At 43.9% G+C, this 26,519-nt stretch overlaps 1 protein-coding gene across 1 annotated transcript in view; it reads right to left on the bottom strand.

Moving 5' to 3' along the window:
• LOC126262629 (cytochrome P450 6k1-like) overlaps positions 1 to 25,961 on the bottom strand; it is a 60,639-nt gene extending 34,678 nt beyond the window's left edge. The window contains exons 1-2 of the mRNA XM_049959386.1: positions 25,903 to 25,961; positions 13,896 to 14,128 (exon numbers count right to left, since the gene is read on the bottom strand). Of these exons, the coding sequence (XP_049815343.1) occupies positions 13,896 to 14,118 (223 nt within the window). The 5' untranslated portion in view covers positions 14,119 to 14,128; positions 25,903 to 25,961. The remainder of the gene's footprint in view (positions 1 to 13,895; positions 14,129 to 25,902) is intronic.
• Positions 25,962 to 26,519: the final 558 nt, after the last annotated feature.

Below are 26,519 nucleotides of genomic sequence, written 5' to 3'. Positions count from 1 at the left end.
GGGGTAGAATATTAGGGCGACTGGAGGCTGGTCAAACACAGCAGGCCGTAGCACGGGGCCTCCGTGTGCCAAAAAGTGTGATCTCAAGATTATGGCAACGATTCCAGCAGACAGGAAACGTGTCCAGGCACTTCAATACGGGACGTCCACAGTGTACAACACCTCAAAAAAAGACCGATATCTCACCATTAGTGTGCCCACAGACGGTCTTGCTCGGGACCTTACTGCAGCCACTGGAGCAGTTGTCTCCAGACACATAGTCTACAGACGACTGAACAGACATGGTTTATTTGCCCGGAGACCTGCAAGTTGCATTCCACTGACCCCTGGTCACAGCAGAGCCCGGAAAGCCTGGTGTCAAGAACACAATACATGGTCATTGAAACAGTGGTCCCTGGTTATGTTCACGGACGAGTACAGGCATAGTCTGAACAGTCATTCTCGCTGGGTTTTCATCTGGCGTCAACCAGGAACCAGATACCAACCCCTTAATGTCCTTGAAAGGGACCTGTATGGAGGTCGTGGTTTGATGGTGTGGGGTGGGATTATGATTGGTGGATGCACACCCCTGCATGTCTTTGACAGAAGAACTGTAACAGGTCAGGTGTATCGGGACGTCATTTTGCACCAGTATTTCTGCCTTTTCAAGGGGTGCAGTGGGTCCCACCTTCCTCCTGATGGATGATAACGCACGGTCCCAACGAGCTGCTATCGTGGAGGAGTACCTTGAAACAGAAGAGATCAGGCGAATGTTCTCCAGACCTAAACCCCATCGAACACGTCTGGGATGATCTCGGTCGGCGTATCGCTGCACGTCTTCAAATCCCTAGGACACTTCAGGAGCTCCGACAGGCACTGGTGCAAGAATGGGAGGCTGTACCCCAGCAGCTGCTCGACCACCTGATCCAGAGTATGCCAACCCGTTGTGCGGCCTGTGTACGTGTGCACGGTGATCATATCCCATATTAATGTCAGGATACATGCGCAGGAAACAGTAGCGTTTTGAGGCACATGTGTTTCGGGACGGTTATCACCAATGCCGTGAACTTACTGGCTGTGTCGTGTGTGTTCCCTATGTACGTATGTTTTTAGCACCAGTTTTGTGTAGTGCCACGTTGTGTGGCACTATATTCTGCAATTATCCTTAATTTATGAACATAAGTGTATATTCGCTAATTTATCCTGGTTCGAGAGTTAGCTACAAACTGTATCAATTACTGCGTATATTATAAATATGGCTGCAGTGAGCCTAAGTTGAATAGTACACCAGAGAAGTGCTTTTAATTGTCCGTCGATGCTGCTGTACTACCACTACAGCCTGTCTCATTGTTCGTGTAATTCAATTTTGGTTTGTCACCATCTAGAGACGATTGCAGAGTGGTTTCAGCCAAGCAGACGTGCCTTATCCAAGACTGCTGCAGAAGCTTCAATTTTTTTAGCAGCCTCAGCTGTATGAACTGCAACAGGCCTCGATAGAGAGAAGTCAGTCAGGGATATTCCTCTCTGGTCATTTGATAACTCTCGGTAGCATTATGGTGGACCCATACTGAAAAACAACGGTAAGGGACTTTGTCATCAAACGGTGGTGTGTTCAGAGGAGGCGGAACGTCAGCCTAGCGTCATATCGCTTAGCCCAGTAGTGAACGATGAAGTGAGCTTATGCGAAATCGCCCGTCTTATAAAATGACGGAATATAGCACCAACTTAAAGAAATAGCAATGGTACTGCAGTTCATATTGGATATTCTCGACAAAGATCGTCTGAAAAATTATACTGACTGCCAAATAGCTGAAAGAGCCGAAAAATTATTGTAGAAACATTTAAAAACACCAGAATTCCCTTTCTCGCGAAAACTTATATGTACAAACACAACAAAGGAACATATAACGCCTTTTTTGGGTTCCTTACCTCAATCAGTAAAAACGGAACCCATATAGGATCACATTGTTGTCTACCCCTGTCGTTATATCTGTTTATTTACACGTCAAGTTTCGTAGGACCAAATTGAGGAACAAATCTCCAAGGTCATGGAACATGTCAGTAGATGAGATTAGAACACAAAAGTAATAACAGATAAAAATAAAATGTTTATGAAGCCGAAAAAAGTCAATCCATAAGATTGCCGTGAATGTTGGCCTGCCTTTGTTAGTAATACATTTCAGCAAATTAAATATATTTTATATCACCAGACTCTTTCAGGATACATATACTTTCGGTATAATATTGACCACATCCTTCAGTTTTGTGTCCAATGAATTTTCTCGTCACTATACGCCAATAAAACATTGTCATTCATGGATGTTTATCGACTGTTTATAGCTTTCAGTGTAGATGTGATGTTCCCATGTACTCTCATTACATCTATATTCGAGTAATCACAATGAAACTTATATATTCCATATCTTGAACACAAAGGGGATACATCTGTGGAACTTCCCAGATTTAGAATTTTTGTAAGAGATCGTACATACACACCAGTATAATAGACAGCACTTAGACAACCTTGTTTCACTGTATAAGATTTCCTGCCTTGTTTCTTGGATCAGATGATTTTATAATATTACTTCCCATTTCACTATTCTCACGATGAATCTTCTGTGCCTTCTTGCAGTTTGAAGACATTGTGGAGCCATAAAGTATAATCCCAGTAACTAATGGTTCACCAGTCATTGAAATGTCCATTGTTCATGACAAAGGAAAAACAATAGCGGAACAAAACATCAAAACTATACGGATATGAATTACTTAAAAATATATTGTACTAATGAATAAAGATCGATAGCTTAAATGGGGAAAAACGAAGCGCTACTCCGTAGACGCTTCTCTGTAGAAAGTGACCTGTGGAAGTCAATTAATTCTTGTCCAGATAGCCACGCAAGAAGTTGTCATGTTTCGTCGTTCTCTGTCTACCAGTCTATCCGCATTCCGCTACATGTGGCAACGCTGAATGCCGACCTCAAGGCGTCTCGTGTAATGTGCGGCGGACACGGGGAGCTGGCAGTTGGGCTAGGCTGTCCTGCCGCTGACTCTCCGCCTCCCCCCCCTCCCCCCCCACCTCCCTCCCCAGCTCCAGCCCCACCCAGTTGGATTTCCACGAAGTTGACAGACAGCGACGAGTTCTGGCTCTCGGTCATCGGTGCACCATACCAGTGACCACTACCCTCTGAGTATGAGGGGCGTTCAGTAACTAATGCAACACATTCTTTTTTTTCTAAAAGCAAGTTTGTTTTATCCAGGATTCCAATACACTATATTATTCCCCATTGTCTTCTCTGCAAAACTCTATTTTTCAACATAACCTCCCTTCAATGCGATGGCCTTACGCCACGTTACTGGGAGGGGCCGTACGCCTGCATGTATTAGTCGACGTCGGAGCCAGCGTCTTACTACATCAGTAACCTCCCATCATACACGTACTGCTCCCCGCAGAGTGCATCCTTCATTGGGCCAAACAGATGAAAGGCGGAAGGTGTGAGATCCAGGCTACAGGGTGGATGAGGAAGAACAGTGCAATGAAGTTTTGTGAGCTCCTCTCTGGTGTGCAGACTTGTATGAGGCCTCGGGTTGCCATGGATAGGGAGAAGTTCTTTTTCATTTTTGTGGCGACGAACACGCTGCACTCGTTTCTTAAATTTCCTGAGGGTAGCACAAATGGTTCAAATGGCTCTGAGCCCTATGGGACTTAACATCTGAGGTCACCAGTCCCCTAGACTTAGAACTACTTAAACCTAACTAACCTAAGGATATCACACACATCCATGGCCGAGGCAGGATTCGAACCTGCGACCGTAGCAGCAGCGTGGTTCTGGACTGAAGCGCCTAGAACCGCTCGACCACAACGGCCAGCTGAGGGTAGCACAGTAAACATTAGAGTTGATCGTTTCATCGTGAGGGAGGGCATCAAACGGAATAACCCTACAAAGTCCGAGAAGACTATTCCCACGAGTTCACCAGGTGTAATAATGTCGTGTGACGAGGGCCTCCCGGTGGGTAGACTGCTCGCCTGGTGCAAGTCTTTCGATTTGACGCCACTTCGGCGACTTGCGCGTCGATGGGGATCAAATGATGATCATTGGGACAACACATCACCCAGTTCCTGAGCGGAGAAAATCTCTGATCCAGCCGGAAATCGTCGAACCCGGGCCCTTAGGATTGACAGTCTGTCGCGCTGACCACTCAGCTACCGGGGGCGGACAGTTCACCAGGTGAAGGTGCGGCTTTGAACTTTTTCTTCGGAGGAGAAGAGTATGCTACCCCTTGCATGCCGTTTTGTTTTCGGTTCCAAGTGATGAACCCATTTTTCATCGCCTGTGACGATGTACGAGAAAAAATTGTCATGATCGGCCTCGTAACGCCCAAACAGTTCCGCACGGGTCGCCCTTCGTTGCTCTTGGAGACGAACCCAGCGGACACTCACCTTTGAGTAACCCAACTGGTGAACAAGTGTGACAGCACTATCAACGATGGTGGTTCGCGCATGTCCAAGCACATTGTTGACAATTCCAAGCGACAGCTGCGCTACGCGCGTGCGCGTGCTTTCCGCTCGAAGAAAGCGTATATACTGCAAATTATGTCTCTCCCTTGCTTATGCGGAATGCATCACTTACCACCACCATCAGCAATGACAACTCGCAACAAATGGAATAAAAATCCACTAGACAACTCGATACGAACACGTTTAAAGCTCGCATTAGCTACAGTATTCAGAACAGACCGCTCACAGCACTATTGAATGCTCATTGGCTGTCGGGGGGTGAGTGACGTAGGTGTGCAGAACAAGCCCAAACTCGACCGCCAACTACAGCTGAGCAGCGAGGTGTCTTGATTGTGATCGTCGATCACCTCGAATCACAGTGTCTGCACGTTCCAGCATTGCAGGGTGTTACAGCTGATTGTGGTCGGCCGGCACGCGAGAGGTCGAACAGATTAGCGCAACCTTGTTGCGACGATGACAGACGCCGCGCCCAACGACTCACCATGCTTTTGTTCACTATCAGGCCCCCTAGATGTTCTGCAAGGGCCTACGAATATTTGCGACACTCTGGTTTTCCGCGAAAAGAAACTCAATGACTGCTCTCTACTTGGAACGCACCTCAGTTACACAGCATTTCGAATACTACGTATAGCGCCGCCAACCATCGCAACTTTGTGAAACTTTACGGGCTGAAGTAAGAATAATCCACATTGTCCCCAAATAAATACCACATTTTTTCAACCGAAATTGGCTGAGAAAATAAACGTGTTGGATTACTTATTGAACGCACCTAGTAATTTGGCGAGGACTACGGTTAACTTTGGCGAAGGAAAGAGCATATCCTATAATACACTACTGACCATTAAAATTGCTACATCAAGAAGACGTGCAGATGATAAACGGGTTTTCATTGAACAAATATATTATACTAGAACTGACATGTGATTACATTTTCACGCAATTTGGGTGCACAGATCCTGAAAAGTCAGTACCCGGAACAACCATCTCTGGCCGTAGTAAACAGAGCTTGGATGGCGTGTACGGGTACAGCAGCCCATGCAGCTTCAACACGATACCACAGTTCAAGAGTACTGACTGGCGTATTGTGACGATCCAGTTGCTCGGCCACCATTGACTAGACGTTTTCAATTGGTGAGATATCTGGAGAATGTGTTGGCCAGGGCAGCAGTCGAACATTTTCTGTATCCAGAAAGGTCCGTACAGGACCTAAAACATGCGGTAGTGCATTATCCTGCTGAAATGTAGGGTTTCGCAGGGATCGAATGTAGAGCCACGGGTTGTAACACATCTGAAATGTAACATCCACTGTTCAAAGTGCCGTCAATGCGATCAAGAGGTGACCGAGACGTGTAACCAGTGGCACCCCATACCATCACACCGGGTGATACGCCAGTATGACGATGACAAATACACGCTTCCAATGTGCGTTCACCGCGATGTCGCCACTATGGCCACTATGGCACTATGGCACTTAATATCGGTGGTCATCAGTCCCCTAGAACTTAGAACTACTTAAACCTAACTAACCTAAGGACATAACACACATCCCTGCCCGAGGCAGGATTCGATCCTGCGACCGTAGCGGTCACGCGGTTCCATACTGAAGCGCCTAGAACAGCACGGCCACGCAGGCCAGCATTTTTGTCACATTTACAGCCAAAGTGGCGCCCCTAAATTTTGTCGCCCCGGACGAGTTTTGCCCGCTCCTTTATCATGTTAGAGTACTGGTCGAAAGGTCATTTATTCGTTGTTACTGGAGAGTACTGGCATAGCTTCATCGAACAGAAAAAATGTGAGACACCGGTATTTGGGGTTGGCACGGTTGCATCGCTTGTCTACCACTACCAAACGAATAACACACACGACAATGTTGAGGTTTATATTGCAACATCCCTATGTTTCTACCGTTAGACACCCATGGCTTTCAGTAAGTGCTGTGGGAGTCTTGTGATCCTTGCAACTGATAGATGGGGACAGTGCAGCCAGATGACGCGCATAATAGTTCTATCGCCAGGTAGGATACCTTTTTTTTACGTTATGAAGGCAAATTTTTGGTTCTTTTCGTTCGAGCCGGCTCTACTAAAACGATGTTGTGGGAGGAGCTAGCAAAATTTTGATGGGAAGCGCATCACTCATATACAACAGTTCGACCGCTTTTTATTAAATGTTTGACAGTGAAAGATAATAGTGCACACTACTCTTTGATTTGTTTTCGTATATTAAACGTGAACATCAGAATGAAAAGAGATTGGGAATCTGCCATGGAAAACAAAAAATAGTTTAGGAATAACATCGATCAAATGTTTCACAGTATGTAGATGCCAAAAAGTAATATGAAAAAGTCTACCTTATTTCAAATGGACATACACTACTGGCCATTAAAATTGCTACAGCACGAAGATGATGTGCTACAGACGCGAAATTTAACCGACAGGAAGAAGATGCTGTGATATGCAAATGATTAGCTTTTCAGAGCATTCACACAAGGTTGGCGCCGGTGGCGACACCTACAACGTGCTGACATGAGGAAAGTTCCCAACCGATTTCTCATTCACAAACAGCAGTTGACCGGCGTTGCCTGGTGAAATGTTGTGATGACTCGTGTAAGGAGGAGAAATGCGTACCATCACGTTTCCGACTTTGATAAAGGTCGGATTGTAGCCTATCGCGATTGCGGTTTATCGTATCGCGACATTGCTGCTCAGAGCCATTTGAACCATTTTATGTGACAAAAATATCGACGTCTTAAGATCCAATAACAGAAAAGTATTAGTGCATACAAACATAAAATGTAAACTGTAGTCATGCGAGTGGTTTCCGACTCATTGGTTATCTAAATTTTCTTTATTACGATGACGTCTCCCGCTACGCGATCGAAAGCGCCCATCTGATCTTCGCCGCTCCCTGTTGTGGCGAAGTTTCTCAGCTCGCTGAGAGAAAGCATTGTCGCAGTTGTGTGGCTTATTGTTATTTTGCTTGCGGCAAAGCGAGTGGAAGCCGTGCGCCATTCGCGGTGCGGAACCCTCAGGCCGACAGTCCTAATCGCCCTTTGCCGTTTTTTTTTTTGAGTAGGTACATCTATAACAGAGCTTTTCTTTAGTTTGGGATATACTAGTTTATCGCATATCGATTATCGAATGTCAACAGCATATGAAAAGTATTTTGTGTAGGCCGTAAATATTTTTATGCCGATTAACAAAATCTAACATGGTTCTAGCTTGTTTAGAACAAGGATAAATTTTTATTTTTTATAGTTTCCATTCCTGAATTTGAATTACGTGCATGGCTTTTCCAGAATGTCTAGCAGTCAAAGAAGGCTGGAAAAGGAAGCTGAAAGGCAAAACGCAAACTGATACGTCAACAATTATATTCAAAGTTATACCAAAACACATGAGGAGACAGACCGTATATAAAACATCAATTATGGGCATAAAAGAAAATACGGGATCATCAACGGATGACAATGACAACCAAACTACGATGCTTCTGAATCAACTGGAACTGACTACACTCTGATTCTCATCAGCAGATGAAATCATCAAAAAATTGACACCAACTTGGCACCCACAAAAAACGTTCTACGAACTTTGAGTACAGCTCCACATCTGTGATAAAGAATTTTAGGAGACATCAAAGTAAGTATTTTAGTGAGACAAGGTCCAGCTAAACCATTGCATAATCACCAGTTTCCTACCAGTGATACTGGACATTTAAGAGTAAATTATTGTAAACGAATTTTAAGCAATGGAGAGCAAGTTTCATGACAGTGTCTAATGCTTTTTTGAAAAAAAACTACGTTTACTGTTTCGGGTTGCAAAAATTTTGGCTGCGTAGATAGTTCTATTTCAAAGGACGATGTTAAAATTTGGAAGTTCCTCGGCAGAACTTAAAAAGAGAATGAAATTTCAAAAAAGCATATTCAGGCCCAAAAATCGTAGCTAAGAATGAACCGAAGATTGAAGGCTTGTAAAACTACAGACATAGCCGTAGTGAATTTTAAAATTGTACGGGCATAGCCGTTCAAAGAATTATTAACACAGAAACAAATCATGGGAACGAGAAGCTTCTAAGAATCGTAGCAATTCCTAAATTTCTTGGTAAAACTGGTCTGGCTTTTCAAGGTATAAGGGATAGGTTGTTCAAATCTAATACCCGTAATTTCTTAAAAATAATTGCTATCTGAATTTGATCCCATTATGGAAGAGGACGTCTGTAGAGAGCTAAAAACAAGAAGAGACTAAACCTCACTACCTCGCAAAAAATACACTAAACAAGGTTATATGAGGAGTGTTCAAATGAAATGGTACGAAATGCCATAACAACCAGAGAGATTGAAATTTGAATTTGCCGCTTTGGGATAACGTAAGCGCGAGTTTATCACACTAAAATTTTTGTTTCTTTTATGACGATCTGAATGAATAAACGTGTGGAGTTATACCGTTATTCTTGTTCTGTTTCGTGTTATATGATGTAATTTTGCGAACTTGTGTTTCATAAATGTTTTGTAGACATTCATCTCAGGTCCTTCCCCATGAACCATGGACCTTGCCGTTGGTGGGGAGGCTTGCGTGCCTCAGCGATACAGATGGCCGTACCTTAGGTGCAACCACGACGGAGGGGTATCTGTTGAGAGGCCAGACAAACATGTGGTTCCTGAAGAGGGGCAGCAGCCTTTTCAGTAGTTGCAGGGGCAACAGTCTGGATGATTGACTGATCTGGCCTTGTAACATTAACCAAAACGGCCTTACTGTGCTGGTACTGCGAACGGCTGAAAGCAAGGGGAAACTACAGCCGTAATTTTTCCCGAGGACATGCAGCTCTACTGTATGATTAAATGATGATGGTGTCCTCTTGGGTAAAATATTCCGGAGGTAAAATAGTCCCCCATTCGGATCTCCGGGCGGGGACTACTCAAGAGGACGTCGTTATCAGGAGAAAGAAAACTGGCGTTCTACGGATCGGAGCGTGGAATGTCAGATCACTTAATCGGGCAGGTAGGTTAGAAAATTTGAAAAGGGAAATGGATAGGTTAAAGTTAGATATAGTGGGAATTAGTGAAGTTCGGTGGCAGGAGGAACAAGACTTTTGGTCAGGTGATTACAGGGTTATAAATACAAAATCAAATAGGGGTAATGCAGGAGTAGGTTTAATAATGAATAAAAAAAAAATAGGGGTGCGGGTAAGCTACTACAAACAGCATAGTGAACGCATTATTGTGGCCAAGATAGACACGAAGCCCACACCTACTACAGTAGTACAAGTTTATATGCCAACTTTCTCTGCAGATTATGAAGAAATTGAAGAAATGTATGATGAGATAAAAGAAATTATTCAGGTAGTGAAGGGAGACGAAAATTTAATAGTCATGGGTGACTGGAATTCGAGAGTAGGAAAAGGGAGAGAAGGAAACATAGTAGGTGAATATGGATTGGGGCTAAGAAATGAAAGAGGCAGCCGCCTGGTAGAGTTTTGCACAGAGCATAACTTAATCATAGCTAAGACTTGGTTCAAGAATCATGAAAGAAGGTTGTATACATGGAAGAATCCTGGAGATACTAGAAGGTATCAGATAGATTATATAATGGTAAGACAGAGATTTAGGAACCAGGTTTTAAATTGTAAGACATTTCCAGGGGCAGATGTGGACTCTGGCCACAATCTATTGGTTATGAACTGTAGATTAAAACTGAAGAAACTGCAAAAAGGTGGGAATGTAAGGAGATGGGACCTGGATACACTGAAAGAACCAGAGGTTGTAGAGAGTTTCAGGGAGAGCATAAGGGACCAATTGACAGGAATGGGGGAAAGAAATACAGTAGAAGAAGAATGGGTAGCTCTGTGGGATGAAGTAGTGACGGCAGCAGAGGATCAAGTAGGTAAAAAGACGAGGGCTAGTAGAACTCCTTGGGTAACAGAAGAAATATTGAACTTAATTGACGAAAGGAGAAAATATAAAAATGCAGTAAATGAAGCAGGAAAAAAGCAATACAGACGTCTCAAAAATGAGATCGATAGGAAGTGCAAAATGGCTAAGCAGGGATAGCTAGAGGACGAATGTAAGGATGAAGAGGCTTATCCCACTAGGGGTAAGATAGATATTGCCTACAGGAAAATTAAAGGGACCTTTGGAGAAAAGAGAACCACTTGTATGAATATCAAGAGCTCAGATGGAAACCCAGTTCTAAGCAAAGAAGGGAAAGCAGAAAGGTGGAAGGAGTATATAGAGGGTCTATACAAGGGCGATGTACTTGAGGACAATATTATGGAAATGGAAGAGGATGTAGATGAAATGGGAGATACGATACTGCGTGAAGAGTTTGACAGAGCACTGAAAGACCTGAGTCGCAACAAGGCTCCGGGAGTAGACAACATTCCGTTAGAACTACTGATGGCCTTGGGAGAGCCAGTCCTGACAAAACTCTACCATCTGGTGAGCAATATGTATGAGACAGGCGAAATACCCTCAGACTTCAAGAAGAATTTAATAATTACAATCCCAAAGAAAGCAGGTGTTGACAGATGTGAAAATTACCGAACTATCAGTTTAATAAGTCACAGCTGCAAAATACTAACGCGAATTCTTTACAGACGAATGGAAAAACTAGTAGAAGCCGACCTCGGGGAAGATCAGTTTGGATTCCGTAGAAATATTGGAACACGTGAGGCAATACTGACCTTACGACGTATCTTAGAAGAAAGATTAAGGAAAGGCAAACCTACGTTTCTAGCATTTGTAGACTTAGAGAAAGCTTTTGACAATGTTGACTGCAATACTCTCTTTCAAATTCTAAAGGTGGCAGGGGTAAAATACAGGGAGCGAAAGGCTATTTACAATTTGTACAGAAACCAGATGGCAGTTATAAGAGGCGAGGGGCATGAAAGGGAAGCTGTGGTTGGGAAGGGAGTGAGACAGGGTTGTGGCCTCTCCCCGATGTTATTCAATCTGTATATTGAGCAAGCAGTGAAGGAAACAAAAGAAAAATTCGGAGTAGGTATTAAAATCCATGGAGAAGAAATAAGAACTTTGAGGTTCGCCGATGACATTGTAACTCTATCAGAGACAGCAAAGGACTTGGAAGAGCAGTTGAACGGAATGGACAGTGTCTTGAAAGGAGGGTATAAGATGAACATCAACAAAAGCAAAACGTAGATAATGGAATGTAGTCGAATTAAGTCGGGTGATGCTGAGGGAATTAGATTAGGAAATGAGGCACTTAAGGTAGTAAAGGAGTTTTGCTATTTGGGGAGCAAAATAACTGATGACGGTCGGAGTAGAGAAGATATAAAATGTAGACTGGCAATGGCAAGGAAAGCGTTTCTGAAGAAGAGAAATTTGTTAACATCGAGTATAGATTTAAGTGTCAGGAAGTCGTTTCTGAAAGTATTTGTATGAAGTGTAGCCATGTATGGAAGTGAAACATGGACGATAAATGCTTTGGACAAGAAGAGAATAAAAGCTTTCGAAATGTGGTGCTACAGAAGAATGCTGAAGATTAGATGGGTAGATCACATAACTAATAATGAAGTATTGAATAGAATTGGGGAGGAGTATGTGGCACAACTTGACAAAAAGAAGGGACCGGTTAGTAGGACATGTTCTGAGGCATCAAGGGATCACAAATTTAGCATTGGAGGGCAGCGTGGAGGGTAAAAATCGTAGAGGGAGACCAAGAGATGAATACACTAAGCAGATGTGGGTTGCAGTAAGTACTGGGAGATGAAGAAGCTTGCACAGGATAGGGTAGCATGGAGAGCTGCATCAAACCAGGCTCAGGACTGAAGACCACAACAACAACAACATTTCAGGTTGGGATTGTGCTACTTCTGTTTGAAGTATTCGTTGGGCTATGGGCGACGGTGGGTCGCAGCAGCCGATGTCGTGACGTCAGAGCAAGTCCTGAGAGACTTAATCGATAACCGCAGCACCAAGAAATAAGTGAAATGGAAAATTCATTGAACCCTAATGAACGATGCTGTAGAAGAGAACATCGAGCTCTGGTGTATATTTTGAAGTATATTTGGGCCACACATAATGTACTCAACACCACTGAAAATAACTGCTGCTGAAGAAAAATAGAAAAAAAGCCGGGGTGGACCAATGAGAGAATAGCAGCGCTTGGCGAGAGTTTCAGATTGAAAATATTCAATTTATCATAAATTCTTAAATAGAATTTATGGGATTTTTTTTCCCCAGTCTTGTGATGGATGCTCACTCTTGGGCAGCATTGATACTTGCCTTAGGCAGCATATGGCCCTCGGGCCGCGGGTTGGACACCCCTGGTCTAATGAGTGCAGAATATGGACTGAGAGTAAAGTGACGCAAAATGAAAGTAACAAGGAATAGTGGGACTGAGCTTAACGATCAACTTACCAAAGTTGGGGATCACGAAATAGTCGAAGTGAGGGAGGGAGTCCTGTTACGTTTGAAGCAAAATAACACATGATGGATAAAGGAAGGAGCACGTAAAAGACTAGCACAGGAATAGATGGCATCCCTGTACAAAAGAAGTTTGCTTGTATCAAACATCGGACTTAATTTGAGGAAGAAATTTTTGATAATGTATGTTTGGATTTCAGAATTACATAGACGTGAATAATGGGCTGTGAGGAAACCGGAAAGTAAGAGAATCGAAGAGTTTGAAATGGGGTGCAACAGAAGAATGTTGAAAATTAGGTAGATTGATAGGATACGAAATGCGGAGATTCTGTTCAGAATGGTCGAGGAGAGGAATTTTTGGAACAAAAAGGGACTGGATGGCAGGACATACGAGTATGTCCGTGGTACTTGCGGGAGCTGTCGAGGGTAAAAACTGTATGGGAATATAGGATTTGGAGTATATCCATCAAACAATTGAGTACGTTAAGTGTAAGTGCTATTATGAGATAAGAGGTTGGCACAGGGAGAAATTCGTGGCGTACAGCATCAAACGAGTCAGAAGCGTGATGGAAAAAAAATAAAAAATTAAGCACCCTAGCTGCTCACACTTCTCCACGGTTTTGAAAAGTCTTCCCACCCTGTGCCTACTCAATACATTTCCTTGCTCATCAGACACTGATGATTTCCTAAAAAAAAGCATAAAAAAGCAGATAGACTGCGGGTGTAATTATGACAACAGTTAATATATCTTTTATATTTTTGTTTATGAAGCTCACTTCATAACAGCAGAAAGTCATTTGGTCCCTGGTTAAGACATGGTGCCTGACTGACTTGATGCACTGTTTACCATTTTACGTATTCTAACAAAGTTGCATACAGTAACAAAGCTGCTACTCCTACTAATAATATTAGCGTTTGAATATAAGCAGTGAGAAGATAGCAGATGATGACAGGCCTGAGAGGTTCAGAGTTTAAAATTCCGAGGAGAGGATGAATAGCGAATTACAGGTGCAGAAAGCTTACCTTTGTGTTTCCTGTACACTTTGGCGATTGTCAAGCCCATCGAGAGCTTGCCAAAGAAGCTGTCACGCAGACTTCCGAATGGGAAGGTCGGCTCGTCGTAAGGTACGCCCCTGCTCTTCCAGAAGCGGTAGTGGATGAAGACGAACTTGAGGTAGATGTAGATTATCGGCAGTGAGAGCACCACCAGCAGCTCCGTGAGCCACGAGTCGAAGTAGATGCCCATCTTGATCCCTCTGGAAGAACGAAGGGATATTGTTTCAGTGACACAGCTGCTGCTTATCGGATGCAATTCCGTACATACCTCATGTTGCTACGAAGCTTCTTTGCAAGTTCATTATATTATTTCAATGTTTTTACAGAACGTTATGGTATCTGCGCATTTCTGCAAATTGTGTTATCTACTATTACGTCTGCTAAACTACACTATTTTCATTGTCGAGCGTTATGCGATATCTCGACAGAAAAAGCTATTTACACTTGCGCTATCTTATTAAGCACTGTTCAAGCATGCTGTAGACGTCTTCCCCTTCATGGATTAACTAAGTTGCAGAAGAGCAGGAGGGAAATCTGCCGAACGCAACTACTATTATCGCTATTACTGTCAGTTGGAAGGAGCGGCATCGTGGGACGATTGCAACTGAACACAGACGGTATGAATTCTTGACTAAATCAACATCGCAATGATTAAACAGAGGAAGCAGTTACGAGGACAGAAATTCAAGTATATATGTAGTGTGTGTTCTTTCGGAAGTGTCGGAAAGAACGGGCACCATTTTCAACCTGCAACAACTGTGAATCAAGACACAAAGGAATTAATGACATTAGCTGCCAATGGGCATTGATTTAAATCAATGAGGAAAGCTCAAAACTTGTGCCGGACTGGGATGCGAAACCGGGCCTTCTGCATCCCCAGTGACCTAAATCAGTGCCCACCGGCAGCTAAAACTAAGAACTTTACGTGTCGTAAAAGAAGCAAATAATTTTTTTCCCAAAATGCAACATTTAAAATTCACCACAGTCTTCGTTTAGCTCAGTACACTTGGTCCACAAGATCCAGGTTCCATTTTTCCGCAGCGGGATAGTTCCTTTGAAACGGCACGCACGATTTCCTTCCTCAATCTTCCCTAACCAGTGCTTGTTCTCCGTCCGTAATGACCTAGTTGTCGACAGGACTTTAAACACTAACCTTCTTTTTCCCGTGTATTAGATATCGAAGAAATGGTAAATTCCAACTCTTCTCTAACTCATACCAGATCCCGAGTGTCAGGCAAGATACAAGGGTAGATTGACACGTTTGTAATAAATACAAAACAAAATTTATCTTCCGATTTAATTCGCAGTCAGTGATCTCATTGAGTTTGTTTCGTCGAAATTTGAATCTTTTTATTTTCTCAGTAAAACAGTTTTATAGAATTATGATATTATCAGGGCTATCCGGCCATTAAGTACAGGATTTTGTGGGAGAGATATTCGTATGTCCATACGTTACTATCCAGACGTGGGGTATCGCACATTTCGTACAAGGCTGTGGTTCTGCCAATCCAAGTAAACTTTAAAATAATACCTATTGTAATCAGATTCTAATTTTTCTACGTTATATTCAAAAACTCGTAGGCCTAAATTGAATGAACTAGTTAGTTTTGTAACGTTAAATATTTTTAAATATTTATATCTTATACTGAAGTTCTGCGGACATCATTTTGTAGATGAAAATTGTATCTATTATTTTTGACTTCCTGTCAACTTCGGCAAATGCAGCTTTTGTGAATTAGTCAGTACGCTCAGGGCGAGAGACTGAGCTCATGGTGAGCGAATGTAATCAGATGCTTAATTTTCCGAAATAAAACGGAGTCACTAGCGAAAAATGTTTCCGGAGAAAAATACTTTTTTGAAATATCAATGACCAGGGAATAAATATTAAAAATGACTGTCAAGGATCTGGCGAATTATCATAGTACTTAAACAGTGGTGATCGCACTGGATAACTACAAAAGATAAGTAAATTTTCTGTTTATTCCCATTTTGCTTAGGTAATTTCTTTTGCACAACATGGTGTTGATACATATCCATTATTCTCTTGGATACAGCAAAACATCTAGTCACTGAATAGTTAATGGCACTATTGGGAAGTTACACAATTCTGACAATTCTAAATAATATTCATTTATAGCACGAATAGCCTATTCATTTGACGATAGTATATTCACTCCGAGTAATTGTGCGAGGTCAGGAAACCTGTAAGACACTCGGGACAAAATCTGGTGCAAGAGAGTGAACACGGTAGAACTACACTCCTGGAAATGGAAAAAAGAACACATTGACACCGGTGTGTCAGACCCACCATACTTGCTCCGGACACTGCGAGAGGGCTGTACAAGCAATGATCACACGCACGGCACAGCGGACACACCAGGAACCGCGGTGTTGGCCGTCGAATGGCGCTAGCTGCGCAGCATTTGTGCACCGCCGCCGTCAGTGTCAGCCAGTTTGCCGTGGCATACGGAGCTCCATCGCAGTCTTTAACACTGATAGCATGCCGCGACAGCGTGGACGTGAACCGTATGTGCAGTTGACGGACTTTGAGCGAGGGCGTATAATGGGCATGCGGGAGGCCGGGTGGACGTACCGCCGAATTGCTCAACACGTGGGGCGTGAGGTCTCCACAGTACATCGATGTTGTCGCCAGTGGTCGGCGGAAGGTGCACGTGCCCGTCGACCTGGGACCGGACCGCAGCGACGCACGGATGCACGCCAAGACCGTAGGATCCTACGCAGTGCCGTAGGGGACCGCACCGCCACTTCCCAGCAAATTAGGGACACTGTTGCTCCTGGGGTATCGGCGAGGACCATTCGCAACCGTCTCCATGAAGCTGGGCTACGGTCCCGCACACCGTTAGGCCGTCTTCCGCTCACGCCCCAACATCGTGCAGCCCGCCTCCAATGGTGTCGCGACAGGCGTGAATGGAGGGACGAATGGAGACGTGTCGTCTTCAACGATGAGAGTCGCTTCTGCCTTGGTGCCAATGATGGTCGTATGCGTGTTTGGCGCCGTGCAGGTGAGCGCCACAATCAGGACTGCATACGACCGAGGCACACAGGGCCAACACCCGGCATCATGGTGTGGGGAGCGATCTCCTACACTGGCCGTACACCACTGGTGATCGTCGAGGGGACACTGAATAGTGCACGGTACATCCAAACCGTCATCGAACCCATCGTTCTACCATTCCTAGACCGGCAAGGGAACTTGCTGTTCCAACAGGACAATGCACGTCCGCATGTATCCCGTGCCACCCAATGTGCTCTAGAAGGTGTAAGTCAACTACCCTGGCCAGCAAGATCTCCGGATCTGTCCCCCATTGAGCATGTTTGGGACTGGATGAAGCGTCGTCTCACGCGGTCTGCACGTCCAGCACGAACGCTGGTCCAACTGAGGCGCCAGGTGGAAATGGCATGGCAAGCCGTTCCACAGGACTACATCCAGCATCTCTACGATCGTCTCCATGGGAGAATAGCAGCCTGCATTGCTGCGAAAGGTGGATATACACTGTACTAGTGCCGACATTGTGCATGCTTTGTTGTCTGTGTCTATGTGCCTGTGGTTCTGTCAGTGTGATCGTGTGATGTATCTGACCCCAGGAATGTGTCAATAAAGTTTCCCCTTCCTAGGACAATGAATTCACGGTGTTCTTATTTCAGTTTCCAGGAGTGTATTTAGAAGTATAGATGGTGCACTTTTGTCAACGTAATGTCTACGGTATTGGCACTTTTTCTACCGACAAAAGGATTCTCGTACTGGGCGGTGCATAATCACCTTAGCACACAATTTTAACGTTAATGGTAATTTGGGGGTCTACTTTTGGCTACCATCACATCATGACGTCAGGAGCCTGCATGATTGTGCTTCAACGTTTCCAGTCGCAGTTCCGCAATCAAGATATACGTGACACTGCGTGCTAACTGCTTCATAGTACGCACAATTTCAATTGGAATATTGGGCTCACATTCAGATAAGATGGGAACGATCTCAAGAACCTCAGTGCGATGGTTTTCTATGACGATACCATCAACTGTGTGAACAATTTCCACAGAGGGATTCTCGATCGCGCCGATAGTAGTGGTTATAGGCTACGATTAAAGTCTTAGCAATAAACGGCCTTGGGTGCTGTTGTGGAATCCCCGTCCCCTCACCCCTTTTTCCAACTCAGATTGTATGATGTTACCATCCATGCCTTTAAATAAAAATGTTTTATAAGTACATTGTCCCCCCATGAACCATGGACCTTGCCGTTGGTGGGGAGGCTTGCGTGCCTCAGCGATACAGATGGCCGTACCGTAGGTGCAACCACAACGGAGGGGTATCTGTTGAGAGGCCAGACAAACATGTGGTTCCTGAAGAGGGGCAGCAGCCTTTTCAGTAGTTGCAGGGGCAACAGTCTGGATGATTGACTGATCTGGCCTTGTAACATTAACCAAAACGGCCTTGCTGTGCTGGTACTGCGAACGGCTGAAAGCAAGGGGAAACTACAGCCGTAATTTTTCCCGAGGACATGCAGCTCTACTGTATGATTAAATGATGATGGTGTCCTCTTGGGTAAAATATTCCGGAGGTAAAATAGTCCCCCATTCGGATCTCCGGGCGGGGACTACTCAAGAGGACGTCGTTATCAGGAGAAAGAAAACTGGCGTTCTACGGATCGGAGCGTGGAATGTCAGATCACTTAATCGGGCAGGTAGGTTAGAAAATTTGAAAAGGGAAATGGATAGGTTAAAGTTAGATATAGTGGGAATTAGTGAAGTTCGGTGGCAGGAGGAACAAGACTTTTGGTCAGGTGATTACAGGGTTATAAATACAAAATCAAATAGGGGTAATGCAGGAGTAGGTTTAATAATGAATAAAAAAATAGGAGTGCGGGTTAGCTACTACAAACAGCATAGTGAACGCATTATTGTGGCCAAGATAGACACAAAGCCCATGCCTACTACAGTAGTACAAGTTTATATGCCAACTAGCTCTGCAGATGATGAAGAAATAGATGAAATGTATGACGAGATAAAAGAAATTATTCAGGTAGTGAAGGGAGACGAAAATTTAATAGTCATGGGTGACTGGAATTCGTCAGTAGGAAAAGGGAGAGAAGGAAACATAGTAGGTGAATATGGATTGGGGGGAAGGAATGAAAGAGGAAGCCGCCTTGTAGAATTTTGCACAGAGCATAACTTAATCATAGCTAACACTTGGTTCAAGAATCATGAAAGGAGGCTGTATACATGGAAGAAGCCAGGAGATACTGACAGGTTTCAGATAGATTATATAATGGTAAGACAGAGATTTAGGAACCAGGTTTTAAATTGTAAGACATTTCCTGGGGCAGATGTGGATTCTGACCACAATCTATTGGCAATGAACTGCAGATTGAAACTGAAGAAACTGCAAAAAGGTGGGAATTTAAGGAGATGGGACCTGGATAAACTGAAAGAACCAGAGGTTGTAGAGAGTTTCAGGGAGAGCATAAGGGGACAATTGACAGGAATGGGGGAAAGAAATACAGTAGAAGAAGAATGGGTAGCTCTGAGGGATGAAGTGGTGAAGGCAGCAGACGATCAAGTAGGTAAAAAGACGAGGACTAATAGAAATCCTTGGGTAACAGAAGAAATATTGAATTTAATTGATGAAAGGAGAAAATATAAAAATGCAGTAAATGAAGCAGGCAAAAAGGAATACAAACGTCTCAAAAATGAAATCGACAGGAAGTGCAAAATGGCTAAGCAGGGATGGCTAGAGGACAAATGTAAGGATGTAGAGGCTTGTCTCACTAGGGGTAAGATAGATACTGCCTACAGGAAAATTAAAGAGACCTTTGGAGAAAAGAGAACCACTTGTATGAATATCAAGAGCTCAGATGGAAACCCAGTTCTAAGCAAAGAAGGGAAGGCAGAAAGGTGGAAGGAGTATATAGAGGGTTTATACAAGGGAGATGTACTCGAGGACAATATTATGGAAATGGAAGAGGATGTAGATGAAGACGAAATGGGAGATAAGATACTGCGTGAAGAGTTTGACAGAGCACTGAAAGACCTGAGTCGAAACAAGGCCCCGGGAGTAGACAACATTCCACTAGAACTACTGATGGCCTCGGGAGAGCCAGTCATGACAAAACTCTACCATCTAGTGAGCACGATGTATGAGACAGGTGAAATACCCTCAGACTTCAAGAAGAATATAATAATTCCAATCCCAAAGAAAGCAGGTGTTGACAGATGTGAAAATTACCGAACTATCAGTTTAATAAGTCACAGCTGCAAAATACTTACGCGAATTCTTTACAGACGAATGGAAAAACTGGTAGAAGCCGACCTCGGGGAAGATCAGTTTGGATTCCGTAGAAATGTTGGAACACGTGAGGCAATACTGACCTTACGACTTATCTTGGAAGAAAGATTAAGAAAAGGCAAACCTACGTTTCTAGCATTTGTAGACTTAGAGAAAGCTTTTGACAATGTTGACTGGAATACTCTCTTTCAAATTCTGAAGGTGGCAGGGGTAAAATACAGGGAGCGAAAGGCTATTTACAATTTGTACAGAAACCAGATGGCAGTTATAAGAGTCGAGGGGCATGAAAGGGAAGCAGTGGTTGGGAAAGGAGTGAGACAGGGTTGTAGCCTCTCCCCGATGTTATTCAATCTGTATATTGAGCAAGCAGTAAAGGAAACAAAAGAAAAGTTCGGAGTAGGTATTAAAATTCATGGAGAAGAAGTAAAAACTTTGAGGTTCGCCGATGACATTGTAATTCTGTCAGAGACAGCAAAGGACTTGGAAGAGCAGTTGAACGGAATGGACAATGTCTTGAAAGGAGGATATAAGATGAACATCAACAAAAGCAAAACGAGGATAATGGAATGTAGTCAAATTAAATCGGGTGATGCTGAGGGAATTAGATTAGGAAATGAGACACTTAAAGTAGTAAAGGAGTTTTGCTATTTAGGGTGTAAAATAACCGATGATGGTCGAAGTAGAGAGGATATAAAATGTAGGCTGGCAATGGCAAGGAAAGCGTTTCTCAAGAAGAGAAATTTGTTAACATCGAGTATAGATTTAGGTGTCAGGAAGTCGTTTCTGAAAGTATTTGTATGGAGTGTAGCCATGTATGGAAGTGAGACATGGACGATAACTAGTTTGGACAAGAAGAGAATAGAAGCTTTCGAAATGTGGTGCTACAGAAGAATGCTGAAGATAAGGTGGGTAGATCACGTAACTAATGAGGAGGTATTGAATAGGATTGGGGAGAAGAGAAGTTTGTGGCACAACTTGACTAAAAGAAGGGATCGGTTGGTAGGACATGTTTTGAGGCATCAAGGAATCACAAATTTAGCATTGGAGGGCAGCGTGGAGGGTAAAAATCGTAGAGGGAGACCAAGAGATCAATACACTAAGCAGATTCAGAAGGATGTAGGTTGCAGTAGGTACTGGGAGATGAAGAAGCTTGCACAGGATAGAGTAGCATGGAGAGCTGCATCAAACCAGTCTCAGGACTGAAGACCACAACACAACAAGTACATTGTATTACATTTTGTCTATTTCTATGAAACGTGTGACCGCTGCCAACAGAGAACTACGCGGTCTATTTATTTTAACGTTTAAACAAATCGAAGTAACACGCGTACCAACAGTAGCAGTGTAACAAAATTTTCCACTGTTTCGTTGATTTACCACACGTGTCAAATACATTGAAGCGCCAAATAAACTGGTATAGGCATGCGTATATTCAAATACAGAGGTATCTTTCGGTCAGCAACGCCTATATAAGACAAGTGTCTGGTGCAGTTGTTAGATCGGTTACTGCTGCTACAACGGCAGGTTATCAAGGTTTAAGTGAGTTAGGATGTGGTGTTACAGTCGGCACATGAGCGATGGAACACAGCCTCTCCGAGGAAGCGATGAAGTGGGGATTTTCCCCTAAGACCATTTCAAGAGTGTACCTTGAATGTCAGGAATCCGTTAAAAATCACATTGAGCGGATGGACGTGACGGTTATGGAGACAGCCTCGTGCATCCATGGACCCTGCATGTTAGCAGGAGACTGTAATGGTGTAGGGCGTGTGCAGTTGGAGTGATATGGGACCCCTGATACGTCTAGATACAACTCTGACAGGTGACACGTACTTAAACATCCCGTCTGATCACCTGCATCCACTCATGTCAATTGTGCATTGGGCAAATCAGCGGGACAATGTGACAACCCACACGTCCAGAATTGCTACAGAGTGGCTCCAGGAACACTCTACTGAGATTAAGCACTTACAATCGCCACCACATCCCCCAGACATGAACATTATTGAGCATATCTGGGAGGCCCCCTCGTACTCTTACGGATTTATGGACAGTCGTGCAGGATTCATGGTGTCAATTCCCTCCATCACTGCTTCAGACATTAGTCGAGTCCATGCAACGTCGTGTTGCAGCATTTCATTACGCTCGCGGGGGCCCAAGACGATATAGGCAGATGTATCAGTTTCTTTGACTCTTCAGTGTAATTTACTGTTGCATTCTTTTAGTGGCCTCAGACCAAGTTCGAGACACCTAATATAACAATGTTAGACCTCTTTAATTAACGACGGCATCGTCATTATCATCATCAGTAATTTGATGTAGACTACAGGAAACTGGACTCCTATAGAATTCTCGATGCACTACTGTCTTCAACTATACGTATCGACTTTGTACCCACGTGTTTTCTTGTGTCACCCACCCAACTGCCATTGAGGTGACGTCTCATTTTCTCATCTCTTGTAACCCATCATAAGATTGCCCAGCTCTATTTATCATTCTTTTGTTTTATATTCAACACGTTTGTAATTACGGCTTCGTCTATAGTCCGTTCCCTTATGAACGGTATATGTTTTCTGTCTATCCTAGCATATACCAACAGTTTAACATTCCCGCAGCTGAAACCGTGACGTCTAGTTACAGTTCACGTACTCCTAGAGGTATCTACATCTACATCCATATACTGCAAACCATTGCGAAGTGCATGGCAGAGTGTACTTCCCAGTGTATCGGCAATTAAACCTTTCCCCGTTCCATTCATATTGGAACACGCGGAGAATAATTGTTCCAGTGGCTGTTTGACCCTTGTAATTAGATCATAATACGGTGCATGGTGGAAGGTACCTCGTACGACAACTACTCATCCCCTTTCCTATTTCACTCGCAAATAGTGCGAGGGAAAACGACTATCTGTACGCCTTCTACGTGCCCTAATTTTTCTCATCTTTTCTTCGTGATCCTTAAGTGAAATTTACGTTGGTGTTAGTAGAAACGTCCTGCAGTCAACCGCAAATGGCGTTTCTCTAAATTTTCTCAATACTGTTTCGCGACAAGAACGTCGCTATCCCTCCAGGGATTCCCATTTGATTTCCCGAACCATCTCCGTAATACGTCTGTGTTGTTCGAACTTATCGTTAAAAAATCTAGCACCTTCGATGTGTTCCTTTCTTCGACCGGGTGGGGATCGCAAACTCTCGAGCAGTTCTCAAGAATAGGTCACAGTAGTGTTCTATACGCGAGCTCCTTAACAGATGAGCTACACTTCCCTAGAGTTCTCCAAATAAATCGAAGTCGACCATTTGCCCTCCCTACTACCGATCTCACGTGCTTCTTCCACTTGATACCGCTTTTCAACGTTAGGCCTTGATATTTGAGCGACGTTAAGCAGCACACCACAAAAACTGAATTCGAACATTACAGCTTTGTGTGATGTGTGTGATGTCCTTAGGTTAGTTAGGTTTAAGTAGTTCTAAGTTCTAGGGGACTGATGACCTCAGTTAAGTCCCATAGTGCTGAGAGCCATTTGAACCATTACAGCTTTGTTTTTCCTACTCATCTGCATTGAATTACGTTTTTCTACATCTAGAGCAAGCTGCCACTCCTCACATCGAATAGTAGTCCCGTCCAAGTCGTCCTGTATCTCCTACAGCCCCTCCACGATAACTCTCTCCCGTACACTACAACGTCGTCAGCAAACAGTCGTAGTCAGGTCGTTTATGCATATAGAGAACATGTGCGGTCAAATCATACTTCCCTGGGGCACTCTTGACGGCACCTTTGTCCCTGATGAAGATTTGCCATCGACGATTACGTGTTAGGTTCTATTACTTAAGAAGTCTTCAAACCCCTCACGTATCTAGGAACATATTCCTCATGCTCGGACCTTCGTTAACGGTCTGCAGCGGGGCACTATGTCGAACGCATTCCGGAAATCTAGGAATATGGAATCTACCTGTTGCTCTTCATACATGGTACGCAAGATATCATGCAAGAAAACAACAAACTGGGTTTCGTACTAACGAGGCATTCTCAGTCGTTGCACCACTATGAAATCTTATCAAAATCCGACTGAATGCTTGTGCAGCTTTTTAAGGCAGTACTTCATTACAGATAACTGCACCATCTGCAAAATGTCTGAGGTTATTACTAACATTGTCTGCGAGGTCATTAACATACACTACTGGCCATTAAAATTACTACACCACGAAGATGACAGGAAGAAGATGCTGTGATATGCAAATGATTAGCTTTTCAGAGCATTCACAAAAGGTTGGCGCCGGTTGCGACACCTACAACGTGCTGACATGAGGAAAGTTTCCAACCGATTTATCATACACAAACAGCAGTTGACCGGCGTTGCCCGGTGAAGCGTTGTTGTGATGCCTCGTGTAAGGAGGAGAAATGCGTACCATCACGTTTCGAACTTTGATAAAGGTCAGATTCTAGCCTATCGCGATTGCGGTTTATCGTATCGCGACAATGCTGCTCGCGTTGGTCGAGATCCAATGACTGTTAGCAGCATATGGAATCGGTGGGTTCAGGAGGGTAATATGGAACGCCGTGCTGGATCCCAACGGCCTCGTATCACTAGCAGTCGAGATGACAGGCATCTTATCCGCATGGCTGTAACGGATCGTGCAGCCACGTCTCGATCCCTGAGTCAACAGATGGGGACGATTGCAAGAGAACAACCATCTGCACGAACAGTTCGACGACGTTTGCAGCAGCATAGACTATCAGCTGGGAGACCATGGCTGCGGTTACCCTTGACGCTGCATCACAGACAGGAGCGCCTGCGATGGTGTACTCAACTACGAACCTGGGTGCACGAATGGCAGAACGTCACTTTTTCAGATGAATCCAGGTACTGTTTACAGCATCATGATGGTCGCGTCCGTGTTTGGCGACATCGCGGTGAACGCACATTGGAAGCGTCCAATGAATACCCGTTTATCATCTGCATTTCTTCTTGGTGAAGCAATTTTAATGGCCAAGTAGTGTATAACACGAATGGCAAAAATCTCAACACACTTACCAGGGTCATATTAATTATATACACTTGTCGATGACTTTCCCGTCGAAGAATAACTTGCTGCGTGCTCTTTACCAAGAAATCCTCATTCCAGTCACAAATTTCGCGTCATATCCCATATGATCTCTTTCGATGAAAGTTAAATGCTCGTATTGCGTTACTGTCCGGGAGGTGGGGTTGTTCGGTCGCCAGCTCCAAGTCTTTCTATTTAACGCCACTTCGGCGACTTTCACGTTAATGAAAGTGAGGTGAAATGATTAGAACAACACAAGACACTCAGTCCCCAAGCAATGAAAATTTCCGACCCGGCCGGGAATCGAACGCAGGTGCCCGTTGTCTTGTCTTCATTTTGTTCGTCATCGTTCTCGTTATTTGGTCTGGGCGGATAATAAACTTACATGACTGCTTTGCGCCATAGTTTTCGGGGGGAATCGAAACTCAATAAAGTAAAAAAAAAAAAAAAAAAATGGCTTTCAGGGGTATTAAGTTTTCCCATACCGGGAAAGAGAGTAGTTGAAAACCATGTCTACGTATTCATTTGCATAGACTGAGTAAATTTCTCCGCACTGCAAAGCAGAGTAGCTGATGCGCGTCACTACATATGCTGCTACCGTAATCTTTCCAATACGCTATTGGTTAGTACTCACCTGTGTGGCTCCTAACGTCTGTTGGTACTCCCAGTGTGCCTGCTCCCTGCATATAAACTGTGTATCTCGGTACCAACAGTGGTGTAATATCCAGTTATCAGTCGTTATCTTTAAGCGCTGACATCCGCTGAGGTCGTTCCGATAACAAACGTCCTGTCACAAGATCTCGAGATTATCAGCGGAAGTCGGCCATATTGCATTTGGAACACGTGATGAAACGGCAATCCAAAGGAAAATCGTCACGTTACTTCTTACGTTCCATGTTTCGTTACGCGTGTTCAGTACGAATTCCAACAATGATCGCTTCCATTGCCCCGCCATAACCGTATTCACCTTCTTGCATCGGTCTCTTTCAAGCCACCACTCGATCTTACGCCGTTTTTCTTCCTGTACAGGGTGGTCCATTGATAGTGACCGGGCCAAATATCTCACGAAATAAGCATCAAACGAAAAAACTACAAAGGACGAAACTTGTCTGTCTTGAAGGGGGAAACCAGATTGCGCTATGGTCGGACCGCTAAATGGCGCTGCCATGTCAAACGGATATCAACTGCGTTTTTCTTAAATAGGAACACCCATTTTTTATTAGATATTCGTGTAGTACGAGGCGGCCGCGG

This window comes from Schistocerca nitens, chromosome 6, assembly GCF_023898315.1.
Source record: "Schistocerca nitens isolate TAMUIC-IGC-003100 chromosome 6, iqSchNite1.1, whole genome shotgun sequence".
Classification (NCBI taxonomy): Eukaryota; Metazoa; Arthropoda; class Insecta; order Orthoptera; family Acrididae; genus Schistocerca; species Schistocerca nitens.
The sequence above is the reverse complement of the archived record's forward strand: the minus strand, read 5'-3'. Positions and strand labels throughout refer to the sequence as shown.